This window comes from Phocoena phocoena, chromosome 15 (genome assembly GCF_963924675.1).
Source record: "Phocoena phocoena chromosome 15, mPhoPho1.1, whole genome shotgun sequence".
Lineage (NCBI taxonomy): Eukaryota > Metazoa > Chordata > Mammalia > Artiodactyla > Phocoenidae > Phocoena > Phocoena phocoena.
Genome location: NC_089233.1, coordinates 20,764,307 through 20,781,704, shown reverse-complemented (window position 1 = coordinate 20,781,704; position 17,398 = coordinate 20,764,307). Strand labels below are relative to the sequence as shown.

The 17,398-nt window shown below is 41.8% G+C and overlaps 1 protein-coding gene, 1 non-coding gene and 1 pseudogene across 3 annotated transcripts in view; 2 read left to right on the top strand and 1 right to left on the bottom strand.

Moving 5' to 3' along the window:
- USP31 (ubiquitin specific peptidase 31) overlaps nt 1-17,398 on the bottom strand; it is a 69,126-nt gene that overhangs the window by 11,249 nt on the left and 40,479 nt on the right. Inside the window, exons 7-12 of one of the 2 annotated variants that reach the window (XM_065891922.1) lie at nt 14,037-14,217; nt 10,719-10,830; nt 10,023-10,117; nt 8,533-8,610; nt 7,809-7,938; nt 1,861-1,980 (exon numbers count right to left, since the gene is read on the bottom strand). In XM_065891922.1, the coding sequence (XP_065747994.1) occupies nt 1,861-1,980; nt 7,809-7,938; nt 8,533-8,610; nt 10,023-10,117; nt 10,719-10,830; nt 14,037-14,217 (716 nt within the window). The remainder of the gene's footprint in view (nt 1-1,860; nt 1,981-7,808; nt 7,939-8,532; nt 8,611-10,022; nt 10,118-10,718; nt 10,831-14,036; nt 14,218-17,398) is intronic. The other variant, XM_065891924.1, reaches the window with a different exon arrangement.
- LOC136135759 (small nucleolar RNA SNORA22) lies at nt 5,352-5,480 on the top strand. The gene has a single exon (XR_010656604.1). It is a non-coding gene; the product is annotated as a small nucleolar RNA SNORA22 (small nucleolar RNA).
- Nucleotides 5,598-6,856, top strand: LOC136134572 (T-complex protein 1 subunit zeta pseudogene; annotated as a pseudogene).

Here is a 17,398-nt window from a genome sequence, read left to right as displayed (position 1 = left end):
TAACAGTTAACAGTGACTTAACTTAATATAGTCATTTAGTTGACAATCTTGGGCGATCTGTATTTCCCATTAAGCCCACTGGGAAATCCATCAGTTGAGTAGATATTTACCAAATGTTTCCTGTGTCTATGGGAGCTTTAAAAAATTAATCGGGCACAGATAATTCCCATCCCAAGGAACTATGGACCTACTAAGGGAAGAAAAATGTTCCTAAGAGAAAGGCAGGATGGATCTTGCATGGTCAGGAAGGTCAGGCTAAAGAACCTGGACCTTGTTCTGCAGTCAAGGGAGAAGCACTGAGGCTCTGAGGGAGGAGGTGATGCCATCAGAGCTGCCATTAAGTAGTGCCCAAAACATGGCAGAAAGGGAAGAGCAGTGTAGGTTACGAAACCAATGAAAAGACACTGCAACTGCAACCAGCTCGGAAGTATCAGAAGTTGGAACTGGCAGGATGACAGCAAGAATGGGGAGAAGGGGACACGTACAGGAGGCAGTGGAGAGGCACAACCAGGCCGAAGAGGTGACTGCCTAGGTGACAGGGAAAGAAGAGTCAAAGATGACACTGCAGTTTTGAGTTGGGGCGCTGGAAGGGTGATGATGTCTTCCAAAGAAACAGAAAGCAAAGGAAGCCAGTTTGTGTGTATGGAAGGAGACAGAGAAGCTGGGTTCAAACCCTCAACTGGCCGTCCCCCTGAAAGATCCCAATGGAAGCGTACAGCTGGGACACTCAGGGCAAGTGCCCACTCCTCACTACTACAGGAGCTGGACCCCAAACCTGTGTGTGAAAGGCCACCCTGGGGACCATGTGCGTGCCCCCGACACATTCACTTCATCAGCCAGCCCTAGACATCTCTCAAGTCTATCCAGGTCTCTCCATCTCCACTGCCGCAACTCCACTGCGAGCCATCGGCCGGCCCCCGCCCCCACAGTGACTGCAAAGGCCTCCTTCAGGTCTCCCTGTCTTCATCCTCGTAGCCTCTAATTCTCCACACAGCAGCCTGAATGGTCTCTTCCAAGCACAAATTTGGTCATGTTGCTTCTCTGCTTCAGAATCCCACTCTGCCTACAAGGACTGCTTGGACGACCAGCCCCTGCCTGCTCTTCTACCTCAACGCACTTTCTCCCCCCGACCCCCCAGAGCTGCAGCCACACTGGCCTCAGCTTTCAGCCTCCTGCACGTGCTCTGTACCTGCTGCTCCCTCAGCCGCTGTACATGTGCAGCCCCGCTCCCAGCTCACCCGGTACAGGCCTCCTCCTAATCTTTCAGATGCAAACTTTCTTACGCCAGGCTCAGACTCCTCCAGCGTTTACCCCTCATTTACCTCTCTTACAAGGGGGCTGCCCAGGACAACTCTAACCTTAAGAATAGAGAGCCTCTGTGGGGAAACTGACTCACAAAGCAACACAGCTCAAAGCAGATTTTCTTTGTATGTATTTACGACTCATCTCCACAACTGTACCACTGCTCCTTGGAAGCAGGACAACACCCGTTATTACTTTAGGCAGAAACAGAATTCTACCCACCCCCAAGAAAGGCGCTCAACTTTTTTTTTTTAATCCCAAAGTGCACTTACTTGAGCACAACATTTACAAATCTAAAGCAAATCCTCAGGAACAGAGTAAAATACCTGCAGTATGAACTACAATGGTGAGGATTTAAAGGGCCACAGGACGCGCAAACTGCCCTGGGAAAGAGCAAAACACATGGCTCCAAACGCAGGGGCAGATGTGTGTCCGTAACAACACAGGGTCACAGGATCAAACAGGGATACCAAAGAACTCCCCACCCAACAGCCCACCAGTAAGGGGTGTAAGAAACTTGGTCACAGCTTTCTTCCCTTTGACAGAGGGTTTCCTTACCTGTCGAAATCTCTTCAGATGTATAATGAGCACGTCCGGCAGAGTCCAGAGGCTTAAGGTGATGCTCCCCTGCTGCAGCTGCTTGCAGTGCGGGCAACGCCAGGCGTCATCTGGGGCAAGCTGAAAACAAGGAGCACGACTTCTGTTAAGAGCCGCTTAAGGCAAGACTTTGCTACAGGAGACGGCCAGACACTTCCCGGCCAGGGCGCGGCACAATGCTGGATCTCCCCAAACTATGTCCGATGGGGGCCGACAGAAAAACACAATTAAGAGTGGCGCCTGGCTAGAGCTGGCACCCGAACATTTGCTGAACAGACTACCTCTCAAAAAGGAATGACCAGCTAGGTAAATACTGCACAGAGATGTCAGATGCCACAGAAGCACCTCATGCTCAGCATACTCCCAAGCTCAACTCGTCGCCTTTCTATCAATACAGCTCCCTTTTCTCCTCCTCCTGTATGTCCTACCCCAGCAAATACCACAACCACCCGTCAAGAGCAGAACACGGGGGGTTAACCCAAAGCCTCAAACCCTCCCCTCTTCCTCTGCTCCACATCCATCCGACGTAACACTCTCTGCCATTCCTCACACCGCCTCCTCCTCTCCACCCACCGCAATTCAAAGTCCTCACTCACTCTTACCTGGACTTCCTCAAGTCTCTTAACTGTCCTCTCTCCCCCAGGCATCAAACTGCTCCCAACAATCCTCCCATCCTGCCACCAGCAAGATCTTTCTCAACATCAATCTGAGACCTCGAATCCACGTATGTCACCTCTGCAGGCAAGGGTTTCAGGATGACAACACAAAGGTACTAACAGAGCATGTCTGGTAAGAGAGATTTTTAAAATCTCCCTGGATTTCAGAAGAGGCAACAGATCTGGGCCCATCAACACAATGAGGTAAGGGAAGCCACGGGAACAGATGGCAATGCCCACTCAGATGGAAGAGAAAGAAGCCAAGGACAGAATCTTGCAGAAGGCCGACTTTTAAGGGAAACACAAAGGTCGAGAAACCACCAGAACCTGAGGCTGCACAGTCAGAAAAATAGGCAAATCAGAAGCATTCCTTTTATGCACACCAAGAAAAGAGAGTGGCAAGAACAGGGTGGTTATCAGTACAATATTCCACGGAGAGGTCAAATGCAGACTGAGCAGAGGCCACCGAACTGAGCAAACTATGGGCCCCGAGAACTTCGGAGAGCAATGTCAGAAACGCAGGTCAGACAGATGACAAGAGGTTTGGAAGGGAGGAAAGGGAAAGACCTGAAATCACTAAATGGTAAAGTTACACAGAAAAGAAGAGAAAGAGCAGCACAGTAGTCTGAAAGGGAAGCAGAAGTGAGGGAGTTATTTTTCCTGAGAGGGAGATCCTGTCATGTGTGTAGGAAAGATGGGGGGAGACAGAAGTCTGGGTGGATAGCAGTGAATCAGAAACTTAGGCAGGCATAGCACAGGGAGATCAGCTCGGTGCTTTGTGACCACCTAGAGAGGTGGGGAGGGAGACGCAAGAGGGAAGAGATATGGGGATATATGTATATGCATAGCTGATTCACTTTGTTATAAAGCAGAAACTAACACACCATTGTAAAGCAATTATACTCCAATAAAGATGTTAAAAAAAAAAAAGAAAGTTAGGCAGGAGGAACCTAACTGTCATCTGGCACGTCCACATCTGTGCTAACAAGCTAACTGTCTGCGGACGTGGCCATCAGCCCAGTGCTCGCGGTAAAGGAACAGGTTGTTGTTTATTTGTTTTTTAATTTCCAATACATCATAAACAGATACTCTTTGATAAGATACAGTAAGAATGTCAAGACAATGTCTGGCAGCTTTGACAGTTTCTACAATACTGCTCGACTTCTGTACTTATCTCGTTGTAAACTGCCACAAAGAGCAGCTAGGCCTGCAGAGCACCCTTGGAGCGTGGCCAGCCTCGCTAACTGCCCAGCAAGGAAGGTGACTAGCCCCAGAGGCAGCTGTTCCACTTTCAGGCAGTCTGTTACAAAGTTCTTCCTCTTATTAAGACAAAATCACTCTCCCTGTAATTTCCAATCTCTAATTCTGCTTTTTAGATAAAATTAAGTCCAACCCCTTATCCACAGGCCCTCGAAGTATGTGAAAATAACTATCAGATCCTCACTTAAGGTCTCCTTTGTCAAGATATACTCAGCCGCGCCATCCCCTATCCACACTCTCTGCTTGTGCCCCGGGATGTCAGTCTCTTAACAGTGAACATTTAAGGTAATGAGAAGAGCAGTGCTATCACCATCTGAGTTCTGGACACTGTTTCTAAAGCATCCTTAGGTAGCCAACAGCGGCTGACACCCACATGACACTGCTGATCATACTGAGCTTGAAGACAACGCGACCCCAAAGTTATCGTCACACAGCCCACTGCTAACTCTGACCTCCTCCTCTTCCATATCTGGACTGTTATTTTTGGACCCAGTGACTGAGCTCCCCAAGGAACACTCACTCATTTGTTCACTGCGGCACAGATTTGCTGAATGCCTTCCATGGGCCGGACACTGCTAGACATGCTGGGGTTATTTTACGACCAGGATTGATTCTCTCACCTGCTGTGCCCCAGCCACAGTGGCCTCATTTCTTTTCTCAACCTTCCTCTGTCCCCAAGACCTTTGCTTCCTTTACTTATCTGTTTATCCCCACTACACTGTAAACAAGCTGAGGGCAAAACTGTTGTCTGTCTTGGTCCCTGCTATATTCCCAGTTCCTAGCACAGAACCTGGCACATAGTATGTACTCAACAGACATGTATTGAATGAACAAAGCCCTATTAAAATGTATCTGGCTAGCTTGAAAGATCAGCGAGATGTTCTGTAGAATACCAATGTTATCATCTAGTAGATCTGCTCACCTTTAAGCTTTGTGACATTCTCAGGCATCTCCCAAATCAATTAAAAAAAAAAAAAAAAGCTAAATAGGATAAGGTGCTACATACAGCATGTGATCAACCAGTTTCAAAGCCAATTATTTATATAAGCCCAAGATTGGAAAAATACGTCTAATGAAAAACTATTAAAGGAATTAGCTGTTAACTGCTTGGGGGAGAAAAGACTTAGAAGATTAAAACTATTTTCAAATATTTGAAGGACAAACAAGTAGAAGAAAATGAAGACCAGTCCTCTGTTCTTGACGACCTGAGAGTTCACCTGCTGGCTGTAGCAACCAGGGACATATTTCAGGTTAAGGTCAGTCACCATCAGAGATACCCTAAGAGAAAATGGTGTCTCTGAAAAACAGCGGCTGGATAATCACCTATTTGAAATTAGGTAGAACTCAACCATTAGAAAAAAGAAATTTTAAAGCCCCCTCTGACCCTGAAATTGCATGATTCCCTATATGCAAGGGTGAGCAGTAAGAATCAGTAGCCAGAATTATGATCCTCAAAATCAGATGAACTCCAAGAGCTCTCGTCAAGGTTTCTCAAGGCGCCTGAACCTGGAGAGGTTTAAAAACCACAAAGGCCTGTTGCACAGTGAACACCAAGAGTGCCTTAGTTCCTTGGTTTCAACTCTGTGCTAGAGCAATGTCTGTTCTTTTCCTCTACACTGAAAGCTTATTTATCCTTTGTAAAGTATTCAGAAAGTTAGCACATCATATTAGTTGTATTAAAGGGTATGAATGATCCAGAATATCCTTCCATAAATCTGCTTTATCACGAACTATAGTTGCATCTAACTGAAGATCTCTAGTGTTAGTGGTGGTTTTGTAACCATGTGCTTGTTACAGGATCTTCATCTCAAAATAATAACAGAAGGATTTGAAGCTGCAAAGAAAAAGGCACTTCAGTTTTGGCAACTAGTCAAAATATGCAAAGAGATGAACAGTGAAACACTTACAGACATGGCCAGAACATCTCTACATACTAAAATTCATGCTAAACTTGCTGACGTTTTAACAGACGCTGCAGTGGACTCCATTTTGGCCATTAAAAAGCAAGATGAACGTAGTGACCCCTTCATGGTTGAGATCACAGGGATGAAACATAAATCTGAAGCCTATACAAGCTTAATCAGAGGTCTTGTTTTGGATCATGGGACATGGCATCCCGATATGAAAAAAAAGTAGAAGATGCATACATCTTCATACGAAATGTGCCATTTAGAATATGAAAAAACAGAAGTGAATTCTGGCTTTTTTTTAATAAGCGTGCAGAAGAGAGAAATTAGTAAAGACTGAAAGAAAATTCGCTGAAGATGGAGTTAAAAAAATAATAGAACTTTGAAAGAAAGCGTGGTGGTGATTCAGATAAAGGATTTGTTGTTATTAATCAAAAGGGAATTGACCCCTTCGCCTTAGATGCTCTTGCAAAAGAAGGCATAGTAGTTCTGCACAGACCTAAGAGAAATGTGGAAAGGCTGATGCTTGCTCGTGGTGGGGTAGCTCTAAATTCTATTGATGACCTAAATCCTGATTGTTTGGGAAATGCAGGACTTGTCTATGACTACACACTGGGAGAAGAGAAGTTTGACTTTATTGAGAAACGTAACGTCCGTCACACTACTGGTCAAAGGACCAAATAAGTACACACTCATGCAAATCAAAGATGCAATCAAAGGTGGCTTGACAGCTGTTAAAAATGTTATTGATGATGGCTGTGTCATTCCAGGTACTGGTGCAGTGCAAGTGGCAATGGCAGAAGCCCTGATTAAATAAAAGCCCAGTCAGTGTAAAGGGCAGGGCCCAACTTGGGAGTCCAAGTATTTGCTAATGCAGTGCTCATTATTCACAAGGCTCTTGCTCAGAACTCTGGTTTGGACCTTCAGGAAACACTAGTTTGAGTCCAAGCAGAACATTCAGGTCAGCTTGTGGGTGTGGACCTGAACCCAGGTAAGCCAATGGGAGGCATATGGGAACACTACTATGTAAAGAAACAGCTTCTTCACTCCTGCACTGTGATTGCCACCAATATCCTCCTGGCTGATGAGCTCATGAAAGCTGGAATGTCTTCTCCGAAAGGGAGGCTGAACTGAAGCTTCCCTTGTATCACCTGAATCATGAAGACTCTCCAGAGTGATACTAAGAATATAGCTATAGAATTTTGCTCCAAGCTTCAAATGATTTTCAAAGGAATTTCCTTTTCCCATATGAAAAAAGGACAGAATACTGGCACCTATTCAAATTCTGAAGTTCTGAAATTATATTTACAGTATTTTTTTAATTGCACTGCAGTGTACACACATACAGCAGGCCGTATTTATCCAGTAACAGGATGTTTTGCTTTCGCTTCAGTTATATAAAAATATATGTTAGATAAACATGTTATCTACCTTGTTATTAAATATTCCTGTTGAAAAAAAAAAAAAACACATAGGCAAGGGTCCTATCCACTATTTGTCCATCCATTCATTCATGTATTTACTGAGTACCTACGATCTGCAAACACTATGCTAAGTGGTCTAAAGCATTGTCCAACAGAACTTTATGTCTCTATCCACATTGTCCAATACGAGTCACTAGCCACATGTGTCTCCTGAGCCCTTGAAATGTGGCTAATGCAACTAAGGAACTGAATTTTTAATTTTAATTAATTTTAATTAAAATGGCACCTATGCTCTTAGTTCCAAAAAGTTGAGAACCACTGATCTAGTTACTAAGGAAAATAATTTAAAATCTCTAAATTGAAACAAAAATATAACTTTATCATTAACCATTAAAAAGTAAAAAAAAAAAAAAAAAAGAGGAACTATACAAAGGTTCATGTCTAGAGCATTTCATTTAATCAAGGTTTTCCAGAAATGTAAACTACTTTTTGTTAAAATCCTAAGAGGAATAACACTAAGATGCACATCACATGTGCAGAACCTACGTAAATGCAAAAATCCTTGGGGAGTTTTCTGGTGCATAATTTGTTTCTCCACTGTCTTCTTGCCCTGGGCCCTCCCTACTACCCTCACCACCCAACAAATGCTGCCCAACCCGTACCCGCTCCTCTTTGGTGTAGAGTTGGAAACACTGGGATAAAGTGCAAGTTTGAGGCTGATGGTGACGCTCCCTTTGCAGCCGGACACTTTCTGCATCAGGGATATACTCATCTTCGGTATTTACAAACAAGCTGCGATCAGGGGAGAAAGAGCATGTATTAGAGAATGTCTTGGAAAACTGATACAAAATACAATTAACAGCTTCACAACGTGGCTGTAAATTCATAACCAAAAAGGTCAATATATAAGAAAGTAAAAGTGGCAATCCAACTTTTCTATGTTCCAAAATGTCGTGAGACGTTCTCTATCTATAATGTTATTTTCAAGAAATAACTTGGAATTGTTTTTTCTGGGATTGGGCACAAACTGTACTGATTAATCATCTATTCTTGTCCTCTGTAACAAAGGGCATGCATTTGGCATAACTTGCTAGAGTTAATGGGTCTGTAATAAAAAAAGTAATTTGACCTACGCAGCAGTTAATGAATATATAGCTTCGGTCTCATTAGCAGCAAACAAATGTTCTAAGGTTTTGGGATCCAGACGACAGAATGTGTAGGAGAGAAATAATAAATTACTTAAATAAAGGATCAGCAACACACTTGGATACTTAGCTAAAGAAAACAGAGGTTTGTGTTTCAGCTAATTTGAAAGATCAAAGGTATGCTATTATAGTGATAATTAAGACAATGACTCTACAAACACTAAGTAAAAAAAATACTTACAAATCTTTTGTCTCCTTGTCCCATTCTACCACTAATTTCACATGAGCAGTGCCACCTGGTCCACAAGATTTTAGTGCCCTATAGGATGGGGAAGGAAGTCACGTATTACTTTCTAAATAAATGATTTTAATTAAATATACATCCGATCTGAAATCTGAAATCATAGTGTGATTGCTGAAAATCTTCATCATCGTTCCCCATCAGAAAAGGTTTCTGACCATTATAAACTCTTAATAACTTGATTACAACTGGACTGAAAAATCCTTAAATTAAAATATTCAATATGGAAATAAAGACATTGGAATAAATTTAGTACCACACTATAAGGTTATCCACAATAACTCTTAGATGTTATGATCTTTCCAATTTTCGTCCAATATCTCACCAAATCAATAGAGACTGGACAGGACGATAGTCTCTCTGGGAACAAACTCTGCTCCTGCACCTCTCCACCTGCCCCCATAGGCCACGCTTGGTCCCTGGACCATGCCCACACCAACGTAAACTGTGCCTTCCTACAAGGCACCCCTCAAGTTTCACCTCACTTATTTCCCCTGAGCTCCTTGGCTCCTTCGCCATCTCCCGAGATACTCAGCATTAACAGTCAGTATTACCCATCAAATAGTTTTTAAGTTTTGCAATGTTTTGGATCATTATCTATTAACTCTAATCTCTAAAACCAAACAGTGAGTTGCTTTCAAACAGAACCATGTTGTATACTTTTTTGGAATCCTGAAATGCAGGGCACTACGATATTTGTTGAAAAAGTCATTATAATAAAAACAATAATGTGTTTTTATATGTATCCATATATGTATCGTGTGTCTATATACACATATCTTTATTACTTTATTAATAACAGAAGTATGTAAAAGCACAGAGATAGCAGAGGGGAGAAGATAATTCTAAGGGGGAGAGGAGGGACACTGTGAAGAGAGGCCCAAAAGGAATGAATTATCAACAGAGGAAACTACACGTGCAAAGGCACACGTAAAACCATATTGTGCGTTCAAACAACCCTCAGTACTTTGATGCTGCTGAATGTTTAATACAGTGGGGAGAAGAAAGAGGCCTGACAGAAGGGAAGCAGTCAGGGTTCAAACTGTGGAGAACTTCACATACTGTGGAAACTGGGCTTTATCTTTGAGGCCACGGGTTACCATTTAAGGATTCCAAGGAGGAAAGTGTTATGATTAGAATTCTACTTTGGACAACTTTTATCTTGGTGAATATGAAAGTGCAATTCATCTGCGGTCCTGAGACCAATCAATTTACTTTCCTAAGATCAGTACTCTAGGCTTTCCCGATTCCAAAAAAGATCATAAAACATATCCTACTCAAATATGAATCAAAAGTAAAGTAAGTGTTTACTTTCTAAGTGAGCCTGGAGGACCCACCACACTTATGTGGAAATTACATCAGACATCACTAGAAATTACACACAAACATATATGAAAGTCTAGAAGGTGATTTTTTTTTTTTTTTTTTACCTTTCTACTGTTGGGTGGCACAGGGGCTGCTCCTCCTGGGGCAGCAAGTATGTTATTCCCACAACACTGACCACTCGCAAACTGAATGGACACACCTGCAACAAATGGCAAAGGCGAGTCAGGCTGAGTTTCTCTTCGAGGGCATGTGGTTCACTGGGGCATTTCCAAAACAGATTAGAGGGAGAGCAAACTGTTTTGCAAAATGCTTCTCTACAACATTCTGTGAGGCTGTTGAGCCACTCTAATACACTTTAAATATGATTGCCCCAAATGCAACTTACATACCAAATATGTTATGCAAGACAAGTAATATGTTACTTTAGCTGAACATTAATATAAGTTTTCCATGGATACCTTAACAAAGAAATCATAATTTTGAAAATATATAGTCTACAAAATCTCTCCAAGCCGATCATGTGCTAAACTTTATTAGACAAACATTATAAAGGAACACCTGGCAGTGCATGGAAAACCGTGCGGTGGTCAACTCCCTTCATAAAATGAGGAACAGTCCTCATTCTGGAAAACCTGAACACAGCAGATTTTACTACGCAGCTTTTCTCCAGGGCTCCCCAGCATTCCAGCTCAGTGTCTGGTCTTCCCTAAGGGCAAAGGTCTGAACTTCCAATCTCACCGTAATGACTTTCTTCACTGGGTACACACATGCTATGCTGGAGTACCAAAAGGCTTACACACCTGAATGCCAACTGTGGGCCTCAAGAAGTACTTCATCTTCTCCAAGATTTCCCTCTGCAGAAGGTCCCATGCTATTGCCTTCTCTAAGTGCAGCACAAAAGGCAGTCCAAATCTAGCACACAAAAACATTATAATCACCTTAAAAAGTATGAGGATTCCTTTAATACTGTAACTCCTTATTCATGATCTTTTTAAATGGAACCACAATACAATTAGTTTTAGGACAGTTCTCAGAATAAAACAAACAGGAAATTTAATACTCTCATAAGTGGATGAAACAGTCAGAAGGGAAACTGAGATTTCTAAATGAAATTTAACAACTCATACACCAAAATGGCTTCTAATAGAGTATGGTGCCTGGTAATAAGATGACAGGATTAGTGGAGATGGGGAGGAAAGCAGGTGGGAGTCGACACGAGTCTAGCAAGCAGCATGGGTCAAACGTATAAGGGGTTAGGTGCCGGAGGAAAAGACAGGGCTGGAAGGTCTAGCAGCGAGGCAGCCACATCCAGGTGGCCTGACAACAAGGAAGGCACTGGCAAGCAAGTGACACTAAAAGTCAGCTCCTAGCCTAGGGCAGAAGTCACATGGCCCCTGCCAGGTTTCCTATCCAGTGCTGAGCTCACAGGTGTTAGGGAATCAGAGGCAGAACCATGGTTCTCAGCAGTGGCTGCAGGCTGAAATCAGCGAGGGAACTTTAAAGCACAATGATTCCCCTGAGATTCTGCTGCAATCCCTCTGGTCTGCGGCTGGAGCACTAAGGCTGTTTGAGGAGCTCCCCAGGTGATTCTAATATGCAGCCAACGTGGAGGAGCACTGGCCTAGTCTTAACTCTCACCCAAGCCCCGGCCATTCAGACCTGCATGCTGTGCTCTGAACACGTCCGACTCACACCGCCAACGTACAGCCAATTCCCTCAGTCTGGACTACCCTTCTCACTCTTCTTTTAAGCTATTTCCTACTCATCCGCAGAAGAAGCCACTGGCGCCCTGTTGATCTGTTCCCTGAGCTCTCCTGCACTACAAATACTGCCTGCTTATTGTGCTGCCTCCACCAACAGAACGTGTTACCTGACAGCAGGAACTGTGACCGACTTATCTTCCTAGCCCAAACAGCCATACCTAGAGAACAGTAGATGCTGAATGAATGAATGAACAAGTGAATAAACAAACAGATAAACCCTAACTCAGGCCAAAGCAGGGGTGCTAAGGTCACCAAGAAACCCGCTCCTAACAGGTACCAGTTTACTCACAGTAGTACTCAAGAGTGAGCCTACCTTCCTAAAGACAACTGTGACGCGAAATAAGTTACAAGCACGATGTGGAAATCAGTAGCCATATTTTTCACATGACAATGCCCTCACTTTTAAGAGACTAGCATCATGAAAGGGATTTCATAATTTCTTTGTTTTATATAAATACGATGAGCTGCCTTTTCTTCTGTCCCTTAAACATGCCAAGCTCCTTCTAATCTCAGCAACTTTTTTTCTTTTTAATTTTCATTGGAGTATAGTTGATTTACAATGTTGTGTTAGTTTCAGGTGTACAGCAAAGTGAATCAGTTATACATATACATATATCCACTCTTTTTTAGATTCTTTTCCCACATAGGGGATTACAGAGTACTGAGTAGAATTCCCTGTGCTATACAAGTAGGTCCTCATTAGTTATCTATTTTATATATAGTAGTATGTATATGTCAATCCCAATCTCCCAATTTATCCCTTGCCCCCTTTCCCCCGGTAATATCCAGAGAAAACCATAATCCGAAAAGATACCTGCACCCCAATGTTCACAGCAGCACTATTTACAGGAATCAAGACGTGGAAGCACCCTAAACGTCCATCAGCAGAGGACTGGATAAAGATGTGGTACATATATACAACAGAATATTACTCAGCCATAATCTCAGCATCTTTGTACTCGATGTCCCCTCTTCACGGGATCCCTTCCCAAGAGGCTCACACAGTTCGCACCTTCCCACTCGGCTCAGCCCAGCTGCTACGTCCTCAGGGAGGCCCCCCTCGCCTCCCTCTCTAATACAGTTTTGCTAGAGACCCCACCAGCACGTTCTATCACACCTGCATGTTTTAACATCTTCAAAGTGACAACGACTGTCTGAAGTTAAATGTGTTTACTTGTCTTTAGTGGCTCTGTCCTAACTAGGATGCAAGCTCCATGAGAACACACAGATCCTGCTGTATCCCTAGTGTTCAGAATAGTGGCCAACACACTGTAAACACTAAAGTAGCTGCTAATGAACATCTTAAATATACAAATCAACACATTTTGCTTTTACATTATTTACCATTCTTAAATAAGAAACTTATTTCAAAGCAACATTTTAAAAAGTTAATATAAATGCTACTCTGACAAATATTAGAAACACAGTATCCTTCCTCCCTGAGACACATCCATATCTCGTTATTACTCAAGTTACATTACTATTGTGATAAAGTTACTTTAAAAGTAACTCCCATACAGAAACTAACATAACATTGTAAAGCAAGTATACTCCAATAAAGATGTTTAGAAAAAAAAAAAAGAAAAGTAACTCCCATAAATTCTTACAGAAGGAAACAGATTTGAGAGAGATTTCGAACTCCCAAATGTCTGACTACATGCAGCTGAATGAATACTGGTGCCATTTGCCAAGCCAGGAAATACTGGAGGGTCAGGTTTATAGGGAAACACAATGAGTTCAGTTTGGAACACAAGACTGAGGTGCACGTGCCATCCAAGTAGATTTGTTAAGAATTAATAGAAGAAAAAATGCTATAAAGAACGTAGCTGGATATAGGTCTATAGGTCTAGATACCCAGGAGGATCTTGAGCTGAAAATATACAAGAGAAATGTGCCTTTAAAAACTACATGAGGGCTTCCCTGGTGGCGCAGTGGTTGAGAGTCCGCCTGCCGATGCAGGGGACACGGGTTCGTGCCCCAGTCTGGAAAGATCCCACGTGCCGCGGAGCGGCTGGGCCCGTGAGCCGTGGCCACTGAGCCTGCGAGTCCGGAGCCTGTGCTCCGCAACGGGAGAGGCCACAACAGTGAGAGGCCCGCGTACCGCAAAAAAAAAACAAACAAAAAAAACTACATGAGCTTGGGAGCCATTCTAACTCAGATCTTATCATCCTAATTTTATCTTCTCCCCCTCCCAACCCCTCAAATCAGGTCAATTTACACACATGCTCTTTCTAAATATCAGAATCAACAATTAACTACTAAAAGTAAGGATTTTTTATCCCTACTTTTAAAAACATTTGAAAATATTAGACTTTTAAAGTCTCAACATTTATTGGAAAATAAGTTGGTCTTCACCTTTTCCCTTGCTGCCCAGTGCAGGCTCGGTTACACACTAACAGAACAATCTTGTCGCTTCCTGCTGTCGTGGGGGTTAAGTCCGCTCTCCCCTGCTTTGCTGCTGCTTGTGTAGAAGAAGACAGTCTATAATGATCCAAGCCAAATTTCAAGTGGTTTAGGTTGTTGTTTAAGTGGATTCCTAAAACAAAATGAAAACTTACTTTATGTCTTCAAAATATTTTATTCTTTCATTACAAAAAACTTACCCATTAGAGAAATTAAGAAGTTGTCATTATGTTATTTAAGCTGCAATTGAAAAAAGGAACAAATGACGTAGTTTGAGATTACTCATCTAGTCATAAGAAAATATTTTGCATCCATCATTTCATTTAAACTCGCCTTACCTACCACCTACTACCTTAAAAACTGAAAATTAAAACTCTTCACTTCAATGAATATTAGTTTTAGAATGGCAAGTTTGCAGAGATGACCCACCGAGACAAACTTAAAGTGAGACCATACAAGCAGCAAGCAAATAAAAAAATTTTAATAAAAAATAAAGACTAGTACATGTAGAATGATCTTCAATATTCCAACAGCAGCTTCTTTTCCCCACTTTAGACCCAGACTTATAAGAAACTCACAGCCATTACAGAACTTTAATACAATCAACTAGCCTGGATTGACCTACAATAAAGTGAACAAAAATATATGTTTGACAGGCACAGTGCTGGTTGCTAAAAACCAGGTCTTCAGACATGCTCCAAAGCAGAGCTATCTGTCAATCAGAGATACTTAGCATTAGCAATTCAGCACCTAGCACAAGGTCCCGCACTTAGTAGGAACTCAATAAATGCTTGACTAAATAATTGCTCATTTCTTTAATCCTTTGTAAGTATAGCCTAAGGAAATGATACCCCAAACTGGAGAACAGAAGAAGCCCTCCACCACTACCACACCAAAGAAATAATAACAATATCACCAAAAGGAGAATAAAATAAAAGGTGGTTTACACAAAAGTATCCATAGCAAAACTCCAGCAATAACCTAAATATCCAGCAAGAGATTTGTTGAACCTATTAACATACAGAGTTAATACTCAAATAAATTCCAGATTAATTAGAGTTTAGAAACGAGAACACAGAAACTAGAAATAAGGAAGAACTGAATCTTCACCAAGCTATTAGAGGGAAGAAAACTTTTTAAGCTTAAATACCATAGAGAAATCACAAAAGAGCAGCAGATTTCACTTCACAACCACCTTAAACTTTGGTATGAGAAAAATAAATAGAAGTCTGAATCTGAGACAATTAACAGGCTCATTTCCCAGGTTCTTGGCAGAAGTAAGGCTGGGAAGACCAGTTCTGCTAAAAGTGATCAGGATTGCCAATGAGATGAGAGGATACCACTCAACTGCTCAGAAATCAAGCTCCGCATTCATAGTCCAGGCCCATCACTACCAACTGTGTGACCTGGGCCCGTGACCTAACCTCTCTAAGTCTCAGCTCCCTCACCGGTGAACTGGGGAAGACAGTAGCCTCATATGCACCAACAAAATATTGATGAGGCCTTTGTAAAGAACAGAGGCTTATGCATATTCACTAGCGGTATATTCTTCCAACAAAGGCGCTCTCTGGCTAGACTATATAAGCTTGGACCTCACCAAATTCATTTATAAATAGAAACTTAGTGTTAACCGTAAGCAGTTGGGGTATGAAGGGGGATTGGGGGAAATTTTCAGTTAAACAAACGTTAACTGGGCTCTTGCTGTGTATTACGAAGTACACTAAACTGCTAGGTACAGAAAGATAAAGTAAAGTGTAGTCCCAACTGCAGAGAATTTCACAGTTTGGTAGGAAGGATAGAGAACAGAGCATTTCCATACAACGTGCTAGTGTCAGAGATTAGCAGAAGCTACACTGGAACACAGGAGAGCAGAAATCAGTCAGCCAGTCTGGGGTGGGGGAAGTGAGGAAAGGTTTTCTGGACAAGGTGATGATTGGCTATTTTTTTACTATAATGCAACTAAAATTAGAAAACAATTTAAACAAACAAAAGCACATGCCTGAAAACACAACAACTAGAAAATAAACAAAAAAGCTCCCAAGTCAAAGAATGACAACTGAAATAAGACAAAAAAATAATAATGTAAATATGAGTAGACCAGAGAAAACTGAATCCTAAGCTGGCAGTGCAGAAAGCCGACCAACCCAAAATACAGAATTACCAAAGGTTCAGAGACTAGAGGCACCAGAGACCTCTAGAAGTAGAGGTGAAGGAAAAGAGGAACTAAAATAAGAACTTTCAACAGGGGTGCCAAGGCCATTCAATGAGGAAAGAATAATCTCTTCAACAATGGCGCTGGGACTACTGGATATTCACATGCAAAAGAATGGAGCTGAACTCCTACTTCACACCACACACTAAGATTAACTCAAAATGAATCAAAGACCCAAACGTGAGAGCTAAAACTATAAAACTCTTAGAAGAAAACACAGGTAAACCTCATGGCCTTGGATTGGTGGTGGATTCTTGGATATGAATTCATAAAATTAAGAACTTCTGTGCATCAAAAAACACTACCAAGGAAGTAAAAAGATAGCCCACAGAATGAGAGAAAATATTTGCAAGTCATATATCTGATACAGGTCTAGTATCCAGCAGATATAAAGAACTCTTACAACTCAAAAACAGAAAGACAAGCAACACAATTTTGAAGTAGGTAAAGGACTTGTATAGACATTTCTCTAAAGAAGATACACAAATGGCCAAAAACCACATGAAAAGATGATCAACATGATCTGTCATTAGGAAAATGCAAATAAAAATCACAATGACATACCACTTCGCACCCACTAGGATGGCTATAATCAAAAAGACAGAAAATAACAAACATTGGCAAGAATGTGGAGAAATTATAACCCTCATATATTGTTGGCGGGAATGAAAAATGATGCAGTTGCTATGGAAAACAGTCTGGCAACTCCTCAGAAAGTTAAACATAGAATTACCATACGACCCAGCACTTCCACTCCTAGGTACATACCTACAAAGGAACTGAAAATAGGTATTCAAACAAATACTTGTACGTGAATGGTCATAGCAGCAGTATTTCATAATAGCCAAAAGGTGGAAACAACTCAAATGTCCATCAACAGATGAATGGATAAACAAAATGTGGTATATACATATAATGGAATAATACTCAGCCATAAAAAGGAATGAAGGACTGATATATGCTACAATGTGGATGAACCTTGAGACACTATGCTAAGTCAAAGAAACAAGTCACAAAAGGCCACTTATACGATTCCATTCATATCGAAGTCTAGACTAGGGAAATCTATAGAGGCAGAAAGTAGAATAACGACTGCTTAGAA